At 44.2% G+C, this 11,265-nt stretch overlaps 1 protein-coding gene across 1 annotated transcript in view; it reads right to left on the bottom strand.

Moving 5' to 3' along the window:
* Window positions 1-5,391: 5,391 nt before the first annotated feature.
* LOC127684874 (cell surface glycoprotein 1-like) overlaps window positions 5,392-11,265 on the bottom strand; it is a 12,329-nt gene continuing 6,455 nt past the window's right edge. Inside the window, exons 4-5 of the mRNA XM_052181665.1 lie at window positions 6,306-7,061; window positions 5,392-6,250 (exon numbers count right to left, since the gene is read on the bottom strand). Coding sequence (XP_052037625.1) covers window positions 5,392-6,250; window positions 6,306-7,061 — 1,615 coding nt within the window. The remainder of the gene's footprint in view (window positions 6,251-6,305; window positions 7,062-11,265) is intronic.

Raw genomic sequence — 11,265 nt, 5'->3', positions numbered from 1 at the left:
TTTATTTACTTTTACTTTTTAAATTTATGAGAAGGCTTCTCTTTCACACTAAAATAATCATAAATTGCACAGTAGCTACTGTCAGGTTAATATCAAAAGCAGAAATTTGTGATACCCCATACCCTCAGCACTATTTAAAAATCAAGAAGTCGTGTAGTTTCTCCCTGTGGCTCCCTACAGTCCCCACAGGGAGAGGCTGAAGTAGATTTTAGATTGTAGGAAAAGTGCATTCTCCCGAATATTTAGGGGCCTCCATTTGTAAATGGAGGCCTAGATTATCAGAACAGAAAAGGGAATAATATGTTTTCATTCGGAAAGAAAAACCCAGCTGCTTAGGCACAGGTTTGTTCTTACATAAATAGAGGGCTTCAATTGTGCCTCCTGTGTTATTTCTCTCCGGCTGCTATTAAATAGGCTTTATGATGTGGGGTTTGCCCAGTAATTTGGGACTAGAAGGTAACTGTCTCTGGAATCTGAAAGCGTTTGTTATTGTCAACAGTAGGAAGGCAGTAGGTTGTTTCTAAGCCTTCCTTTACTAGTTTTAACGGATAACATAGAAATAACAGCAGCCCATAAATGCCAACTGGCCCTACTTGTAGCCTAGATTTCATCCACTGTATGTTGTGAGCATAGGCATTATTTTTACAAGAATAAGATGTTCAAAACACCATTAAAACAATTTCCGAGTTGTTGCTGATGAAACAGTTTAAACACTAGGGTTTCTCCCCAGGGAACAGTTAACTTTCTTGTAATCTTGGCTGCTTTCTTTGTTTCTAAAACACCATATTCCTTAATATGTGCAACTATTTGTTTTGTTGAAACTAAATAGATACTCTAAGCAAAACAGATTTTTTTTTTTTGGAAGTAGTCCCTACTAGTAGTCCATTAATCAGAATGAGGTATTAGGCTGGGAGAGAAATTTGTGGGAGCCGACGTTACTAACACTGGGTAATGCCTGGCCAGTGGGCAAGACTGTAAAAAGCCTCAAGTCTGGCACTGCACACAGGACTGTGAAAATGTTTGATTCATTCTATATTATGTCTTTTTGCAACATCTAAAGTTCCATCAGCTCTAATAAAGATAAGACAGACCCATGCAAACAAACTTGCTCACCAGTATGACATATTTTAGGTCAATAGAAGGCAGGTTCACTGCTAGTGTTGAAAAATCATCTTTGTCTTGTGTCTTTAAATGATTTGTTTGTTTTCCTCTATTGGAGTTTCCTTCCTTCCTTCCTTCCTTCCTTCCTTCCTTCCTTCCTTCCTTCCTTCCTTCCTTCCTTCCTTCCTCCCTCCCTCCCTCCCTCCCTCCATCCTTCCCTTCCTTTCTTCCTTTCTTCCTTCCTTTCTTCCTCCCCCCTTCCCTCTCTCCCTCCCTCCCTTCCTCTCTCCCTCCCTCTCTTTCTGCTCCTTTGAGCTACACTCTTTCTTCTTATTTAGCTAGTCATTTTATATTATTATGTGGCTGTGTTATTTTGTGGCACCTTTTTTAATAAGGACCTCCTCAGAGAAAGAATACATTTTGGGGAAAAAAAAGGGACAACACTTAGCAAAGGAAATAAATGAAAATGTTTCCTCTGACTGTTCAATCAATACTTTAAGTTTTAAAAACAAGGAGAAGGAAATGAGGCTGGAATACCCAGGACTACTTTACTAAGGATCCAGCACCCTCCGGGCAGCAATGGCTTTTGGATGTACCTTTAAAGCTGTTTTGCTGAATTGGAAGTCCCTGGAGGGCAGGACTGGTACCCTGTTCAATCTGGTATGCCCAGAAATTCAATAAACAGAAGTCAGTATTGATTTCACACCCTTCTGGCCCTTATCTGAGTCTCTGTGTGGTGGCCTCTCCCCTGAAGTGAAGCCTTCCAGATCATGAGTAACTATATAGCAACATTTTTTTTCTGATGTGGGGGCTCAACCCTATTCTGATTATTGTTTACCCATATCAAGTGTCTAATCTGTATCTTAAAAAAATAGGTGAAATTTAATGCTCCCATTTAATTCTATGCTGGCTCAAACCTGGACCACCAGGACTCCTTCAATGAAAAAAATACCCAAGGTCATTGTAATTATGAGAGCTAGCTGAGGGTGTCATGTGTCTTTATATGATTTGTAAACAGAACTCTCTGGGGGTCTTATACTACATTCCATAATAAAATATATTTTAAAATTTATGCAAAACATAGAAAATAATTCACCTTTATCTCTTTATGTTGCATTGCTTTGGTCAGAGTTATTAGAATAAGAAGAGAGAATCTGCCTTTTAATTGGCCTTTTCCAGACTTCTGGTAAGTTTCCTAACACTACCAACCTCAGGAGTACAGAGCCCAGAGAAAGTCCATTGGGGTCTATTTTCAGGATAGTGCATATGGGAACAATAATTTATGAACGGTAATAAGAGTTGGGGATGCGATTCCCTGCCCAACAGGATAAGTGTACCCCACTGATTACCAAATGCACAGAAAATCCTTCACTAAATAAGATAAAAGCCATCTGTACTGCTTGTTTGTAAGTTGGCATTTTTCAAAAGCAATTGAAAAAAAATCAGAACATGAAAATCTCAACGAAGAAATATGTTTTAAGAACCATATATATATTTTAAAAGGTATAGATGTGGAGGTTGGCAGTGAAAAATCATCTGAGCTTTTCCACTCAGGAGATGGGAAACTTAGCTTGCCCCGCAGTGTGATACCGCCGTGAATCTGTCTCCTTGCTAGCTGTGGATTTCCCCTCAAGGGATCTGAAAATGTATCCCGTTTTATTAATTTATAGGCTCTGCACCGAGGTGTATTGTAAGCCAATTTTAAGTACTTAATTTTTGTATTTATTCACTGCTCATAAAAAGAGGCAGCTTTCTTGACAAACCCTGAGGATGTCTATAATCAACCAAGGATAGAAAATCTAAACACATTTAAATATGCTATTTGTACTTATTTTTAAATTCATTGGTGGGTGGGTGGTGGTAGTGTGTGTGTGTGTCTCCATGTTTGTGTACTTGTGTTTGTGTGTATGTGCATGCCCGTGTGTGTGTGTGTGTGTGTGTGTGTGTGTGTGTTCATGTATGGAGAGGCCAGGGGTTGATGTAAGATATCTTCCTCTATCACTTTCTGTCGTATTATTGTTTGCTTTTTAGACAAATACAAAGTGCAGCATTTTGACTATAGTGGCTGACCAGCCAGTCCTTGGGATCCTCCTGTTCCCATCTCTCCAGATGTGAGATTATACATCTGAGTATTTGAACCCAGCTCAGCTTTTTGTATAAGTGCTGGAGATCAAATTTAGTTCCTCACACTTGCTCAGGAGGCACCTGACTGGTGGAGTTAACGTGCCAGCTCCTAATTTATTTATTTGTCTGAGTCAGAGTCTAATGTATTCCAGCTTGGCTCTAAACTCACAGCATAACAGGATGAGCATATGCTTGAGGGTACTAGACTGACTTCACCTTCAAGTGTTGGGATCAACAACATGCATCTATGCCCACACTGGTTGATATTAACAAGTGGTGATTTCGTTCCTGGTTTGTTAGGGCTGTATTCTTTCAGCAATGGTAGTGTTATAGATTTGAGGATGTGACTGAGGAAGTTATTTCTTCTCACTGTTTCTAGAAACTGACAATTATATTCCCTCTTGGTACACAAGAATGTGTGAATATGGTCACTGGTATAGGAATGGGAACTTCACAATAAGACTTGAAGTTGGCTGATCAAGTCAAAAAGTAGTAGGGACATGTGGAGAGCTAGTGTTTGACAGTTAAAAACCTTAAGGCCAAGAAATACAAATGAAGAATACACAGAAGAAAAGAATGTCAACCTGGCAAATGAAGAGAGGGAGGGTGACAGTCTGGCAGGTAGGTGGCCCAGGTCTGGCTCTGCCCTACTGAGCTACCAGGAGTGTTAGATAGGATCATTTCTGCACAGACTCTGTTTCCCTTCCTTTCCCAGCTCTAAGGTTGTCAGATAACATAAAGGGCCCACAGTAAGATCTAAGTGTCAGCCAAATGATGACTAGTGTCTCTACAAAATAATGGACCAAATATCACACTGGGCATATATCATTTCAGGATTGCATGCAACTCAACTTGTACCGATAGTCTGTGTTTTCTTTGCCATATCAAGCAACACTGCATCCCATGTCCCATTCAGTGGCAGCTGGAATACAGTGCTGGAGAGTCCATGTTCTCCAAACATGAGGTGAGCACGTTGGATTGAAACCTCCCATTGCTCACATTTCTGCTGAGAAGTCTGAGGTTTGTTCTCTTGCCCTTCATACCTGCCATTTTACACACCTCAGAAAATACATTTTTTTCATATACTGTTACCTGAATGACCCTATCATCCATTGCTCCAACTGGCCTCTCTTTTTTTACTCTTCTGTGTTCTTTGTACAGTGCCTCCAAAGCTCCATAGTCCATTAGTCATAAAATTCTCTTTTTAAGCAATCATTCGATTTATTACCACCACCATCATCATCATTAGTGAGTATGTGTGTAGGTGTATATCACAGCCCATGTGTGGAACTCAGAGGTCGGCTTTATGGTGTCTTTTTCCTCTTTCCACATTTACATGGATTCCAGGGGGGGGATTCAGGTCACCAGGCTAGCACAGCAAGAGCCTTAACTAGCTGAACCATCTCATTGGCGCTATAAAGTCTCTGTATCTAACATCATTTTCTCCTTTCAGTGCTGGTTTCTCTTGAAGACATACATACATGTCTGCCATGGCTGGATTGAGTGGAGGCTGGTCTTTCTGAGTGCCACAGCTATCTCAGAGCACAGGATATATAACGGGACTTGTGATTGTTAAAGCTGAAAAATTTGGACAAATATTTTGACATATGGCTTAAACTCATGTTTTTTTTAATATGGAATCTGTTATTATCATTAAGAATTTCAGCACCCAAGTAGAAATGTTACTGACGTTATTTCCTGATGATTTGTTTTTCATCTTTGAAAAAGTTGGTCTTCATCTGAAAACCAAAAAGACATAACCGTTATTAACGGTCAGAACATGGAAAAGGAGATTGGAGGGATATAAAGAATATATAGATGAGATAAAGGGCCAGCTCTCAGGCTTGCAACCTATGAAAATAAGATCTTGTTTGATTGGCAGCTGAAGTTAAAACAAACAAGTGGGAAACTTGCCTGCAAAAAAGAAAATCAGCAATCAAGATGATTTAATAAAATTTTCTATTCAAAATAATTCCCAAACCCATCATGAGCTATCCTTTCCCAAATGAGTATACAAAAGAAGAAAACTGGGCTAGAGAAACGGGATCTCAGATGATTGTAATTGAAGAGTATCTGTTGTTCCAGAGCCTCACCAGGTCTGGTGTGGATGTAATCCAGACAGATTCACATCCCACCGCATGGCAGGAATGGGAGTGAAGGCTTGTCTTATGAGTTTGGTGGTGGGGCACTGATGGGTGTGGAGCTCTGAGGGGCACTGATGGGTGTGGAGCTCTGAGGGGCACTGATGGGTGTGGAGCTCTGAGGGGCACTGATGGGTGTGGAGCTCTGAGGGGCACTGATGGGTGTGGAGCGCTGAGGGGCACTGATGGGTGTGGGGCGCTGAGAGGCACTGATGGGTGTGGGGCGCTGAGGGGCACTGATGGGTGTGGAGCGCCGAGGGGCACTGATGGGTGTGGAGCGTTGAGGGGCACTGATGGGTGTGGAGCTTTGAGGGGCACTGATGGGTGTGGGGCGCTGAGGGGCACTGATGGGTGTGGAGCGCTGAGGGGCACTGATGGGTGTGGGGCGCTGAGGGGCACTGATGGGTGTGGGGCGCTGAGGGGCACTGATGGGTGTGGAGCGCCGAGGGGCACTGATGGGTGTGGGGCGCTGAGGGGCACTGATGGGTGTGGGGCGCTGAGGGGCACTGATGGGTGTGGAGCGCCGAGGGGCACTGATGGGTGTGGAGCGTTGAGGGACACTGATGGGTGTGGGGCGCTGAGGGGCACTGATGGGTGTGGGGCGCTGAGGGGCACTGATGGGTGTGGAGCGCCGAGGGGCACTGATGGGTGTGGAGCGTTGAGGGGCACTGATGGGTGTGGGGCGCTGAGGGGCACTGATGGGTGTGGAGCGTTGAGGGGCACTGATGGGTGTGGGGCGCTGAGGGGCACTGATGGGTGTGGAGCGCCGAGGGGCACTGATGGGTGTGGAGCGCCGAGGGGCACTGATGGGTGTGGGGCGCTGAGGGGCACTGATGGGTGTGGGGCGCTGAGGGGCACTGATGGGTGTGGAGCACCGAGGGGCACTGATGGGTGTGGAGCACCGAGGGGCACTGATGGGTGTGGAGCACTGAGAGGCACTGATGGGTGTGGGGGTGTCGAGGGGCACTGATGGGTGTGGGGTGTCGAGGGGCACTGATGGGTGTGGAGCGCCGAGGGGCACTGATGGGTGTGGGGTGTCGAGGGGCACTGATGGGTGTGGGGCGCTGAGGGGCACTGATGGGTGTGGGGCGCTGAGGGGCACTGATGGGTGTGGGGTGTCGAGGGGCACTGATGGGTGTGGGGCGCTGAGGGGCACTGATGGGTGTGGGGCGCTGAGGGGCACTGATGGGTGTGGGGTGTCGAGGGGCACTGATGGGTGTGGAGAGCCGAGGGGCACTGATGGGTGTGGAGCGCCGAGGGGCACTGATCGGTGTGGGGCGCTGAGGGGCACTGATGGGTGTGGAGCACTGAGGGGCACTGATGGGTGTGGGGCGCTGAGGGGCACTGATGGGTGTGGAGCACTGAGGGGCACTGATGGGTGTGGAGCGCCGAGGGGCACTGATGGTTGTGGGGCGCTGAGAGGCACTGATGGGTGTGGGGAGCTGAGGGGCACTGATGGGTGTGGGGCGTCGAGGGGCACTGATGGGTGTGGGGCGCCGAGGGGCACTGATGGGTGTGGAGCACTGAGGGGCACTGATGGGTGTGGAGCGCCGAGGGGCACTGATGGGTGTGGGGCGCTGAGAGGCACTGATGGGTGTGGGGAGCTGAGGGGCACTGATGGGTGTGGGGCGTCGAGGGGCACTGATGGGTGTGGGGCGCCGAGGGGCACTGATGGGTGTGGAGCGCTGAGGGGCACTGATGGGTGTGCACTGAGAGCCTTCGGACTACTGAATCAGTTGCAACTATGCATCTTGCATCTCTTTTGCAGATCGATCCATGAAGACAGCCAGGACAACAAATTCTTGACCCTCTTATCATCATGATCCCTTTCCATGGCCAGTCCAGGCTCTGGCTCCAGTACTCTCACTACTCTCTTCAGCCTGGATGTGCCTTTTTTGTCTCTTCTAGTCCAGCCATCCAGGCAACTCAATCAATACATTGTAAGTGACATCTGGGATGGAAGTCTTTACCCCAGACTAGATTATCTCAAACAAGCTTTGTAATATAAAAACTCTTCTGTGTTTCATATGCAAGAATCTCAATGAGTCCTTCCACCTCTGCTTCAAGAGATGATAGGTGCCGTGGCAGGCTATGATCCTGTCACTCACATCATATTTTTAAGTTCTGGGGCATGCGTGTGGGGGTGGGGAGGTTGTTATGGATGTTTACCCGCTTCTACCTACTTTTCAGAATTTTAAACACAGAAAACCAAAAGGACATTTAAATCATTTAAATGTAATTTTATCAAGAAGAAGGCGAAAATTGATTTTGGACATGCCCAACCTCTGTCTTAATTGATAGAAAGATTTCAAAGGAACAATGTTCAATTTTGTGAGTGTCTTTTCCTGTCCCATGTAGGCCATGTTGTAAATCCATTCTGGATGTATAATGACAGGCTTTTTAAAAAAAATATCTCTTAGAGTTTTTTCTTAAACCAAAACTCAAATATCCATAAACTGTGAGACCAGCCCTTTTCTCCCTTTGGTCTGAGAGAACTGGCACTTCATAAGTGACCCATCACTGTATCAGGATGGAAAGCAGGAGGAACAGCCAGCTTCCTACAGAGAGCTTATCACTATATCCTGAATAAGCAACCTCATTTCACCTATAGAAAATAGATGGCCATAGAAAAGACTAGGAATCCAGCCATATTTTCAACTTTAATTTCAAGTAATTATATGAAAAAAGTCTGTGGTTAAACCAATAAATTATACACTTTTAAAATGTTTTTCTCCGTGTTAATCCATCCATGTTCCATATATGTTCTAGTTTGCTTTTCTGTTGCTGTGGTAATCACCATAACCAAAAGCCACTCTAGGAAGAAAGTGTTTATTTGCGCTTACAGGGAAGTCAAGGCAGGAATTCAAGGCAGGAACCTAGAAACAGGAACGGAAGCAGAGACCATGAAGGAACACTGCTTCTTGGTTTGCTTCAGGCTCATGCTCAGCCAGCTGTTCTACACAGCCCAAGCCCACCTGCTTAGGAATGGTGCTATGGACCGAGCCTCCTATATCAACTAACAATCAACACAATGGAGTACTACTCAGCTATTAAAAATAATGAATTCATTAAATTCTTGGGCAAATGGATGGAACTAGAAAATATCATCCTGAGTGAGGTAACCCAATCACAAAAGAACACACATGGTATGCACTCACTGATGAGTGAATATTAGCCCAAAAGCTCGGAATATCCAAGATACAACTCACAGACCACATGAAGCTCAAGAAGAAGGAAGACCAAAGTGTAGATACTTTGATCCTTCTTAGAAGGTGGATCAAAATACCTATGGCTCACAGCCAACCAATAGACTGAGCATAGGGCTCCCAATGGAGCAGCTAGAGAAAGGACCCAAGGAGATGAAGAGGTTTGCAGCCCCATAGGAGGAAGAATAATATGTACCAACCAATACCTCCGCCCCGCCCCCCCCCCCCCCTGAGCTCGCAGGGACTAAACCAAAAAGTACACATGGAGGGATTCATGGCTCCAGATACTATGTAGCAGAGGATGGTTTTTTTCAGACATCAATGAGAGGAGAGGCCACTGGTTCTTTGAAGGCTCGATGCTCTAGTGTAGGGGAATGCCAGTTCAGGAAAGTGGGAGGTGGGGTTTGTAAGCAGGAGGACAGGGGGTGAGATAGGGGGTTTGCGGAGGGGTAACAAGGAAAGGGGATACCATTTCAAATGTAAATAAAGCAAATATCCAATAAAAGAAAAAGAAAAAGAAGAATAGAAAAAGAAAAAATTGCCCACAGTTGAGGATGATAGAGGCGGCTCTTCAGATGCAGTTCGGTTCCTTCCTCCCAGGTGACTAAGTTTGTGTCAGATTAAAAACTGAAGCTAAGTAGGATATTGTTTAAAACATACAAAAATTCTGCTTCTTCCATCAAGAAGTTGAAAATTCTGTGTATTTTAATTTTATTTTAAATTTCAAACACAAGTATTGTATTTATATTATTCCCACTCTTTCCTTCCCCCTTCAATTCCTCAAGTGTCCCCTTTCCAACGTGTGACCTCCTTTTCCATAATTATGATTGTTAACACACACACACACACACACACACACACACACACACCACACACTTTGACCTTGGACTTTCCAGCCTCTAGAACTGCAGAAATACATACATGTTGTTTATAAGCCACCCAAGTAAAGCTATTTTGTTACAGCAGTACAAACAGACTAAGGCAGATAATGATAAATGATTCTAGCAGCAATTCCTCCTTGTCTTTGCCTGGCATTGTAACTGTCCTGGTGCTATTTCAGGTCTTTCTCATACATTATTTTGTTGGTATTTCATAATGATCCTTCCAGATTGCAGGTTGCCCTGCTGCTCATTATTCTGGGTGAAGAGCAGATGCAGAAGAGTTAACCACAGGGGCGGCAGTCTTGTTAATGGCAGAGGCAGGGGTAGAGGCTGATTCTCCAAGTTCCTATTCAAAGCTCTTTCTTGGACACTATACAACCTTCCAAATATATATATATATATATATATATATATATATATATATATGCAGTCTTTCTTAAAAACACCATATGTATAACATTTAACATAGAAGAAGTGAACTCAAATAGAATTTGCCACTCCGTCAGACTCAACATACATAATTTTGATGTGATTCCAAGATCTAATGAGGATAGGCATTTAATTTCATCATTACAATGAAAATAGACATTTTGAAGCAAGCACAGTGGACAAATTAGCTCACCTGGGACAGATGATGGCTATTATGTCTAGTGACTTTGTGAGTACTTTTTATATAAAGCTGTACACTTGCAACTGCCTGATGCTGTTGAGCATCCACTAAGACATGGACCTCTACAGCAGAATAAAACAATCTCTGTGATGCTTTCTTTAATCTTGACAAGTGAAATAATATGGCAGCTGCCAAAGTGTGTGTGTGTGTATGTGTGTGTGTGTGTGTGTGTTTTCACACGGGCACAAGCAAATGTATGTGTGAAGGTACACACACACATCTGTACATGTGCACAGAGGCCTGATGCCAACTCCTGTGTGGTTCTTCAAGCCCTATCTACAATATTTCTGAATGGATGAAGGCTTGATCTTTTATTTGTCTGGAGCTTAGAAATAGGATGAGCTGGCTGGCCAGATAGGCTCAGGGGTCTCTCTATGTCTCTGTAGCTTTGGGATTACAAGTGCTGGGCCCCCATGGCTGCCCTCCCTTGTGGGTCTTCATGTATGCAAAGCAAACACTTTGCTGACTTAAGTCATATACCTCACTTAAGATGCCATATATTTAAAAAGAAAAATATGTGGGTTAAAAAATAATCACAGTTTAAATTGTTATGCCATCACCATCTGAACAAAATGCAAGTGCTTTTCTAAGTAGCAGGTCCCACTGCTTGCTGCCATTCCTGCTCAGGTGCCTGACAGCTGACACTTGGGCTTTTATCTATGGAAGCTCTGCTGAGGGATTACTGCCTTATGCCACAAACACAAACTATTCTTACAAATGAAAAAGTCCTAGGGTATGTTGTGGTGCCTGCCTTTAACTCCAGCATTTGGGAGGCAGGGGCAGGTGAATATCTGTGTGTTTGAGGCCACCTTGGTCTAGAGTTCTAGGACAGCTAGGACTACTAAGAGAAACCCTAACTTGAAAAACCAAATAAATAAATAAATAAATGAGGAAATAAATCCCTAAAGTCAGCTGTCATTACACCTAGCTTAAAAAACAGAAACAAAACAAAACAAAACAAAAATCTCCAAAAAACAACAGTCCTTGTGGAATTCCAATACACGAAATAGAGATGGATGGAAGACCATATTTAGATTAGGGGTGAGGGGAGGCTGTATCTCCATCATCTCAAGATTCCTATATTAGTCAGGGTTCTCTAGAGTCATGGAACTTATGGAAGAAATCTATCTATCTATCTATCT

Source organism: Apodemus sylvaticus, chromosome 5 (genome assembly GCF_947179515.1).
Source record: "Apodemus sylvaticus chromosome 5, mApoSyl1.1, whole genome shotgun sequence".
NCBI lineage: Eukaryota > Metazoa > Chordata > Mammalia > Rodentia > Muridae > Apodemus > Apodemus sylvaticus.
The sequence above is the reverse complement of the archived record's forward strand: the minus strand, read 5'-3'. Positions and strand labels throughout refer to the sequence as shown.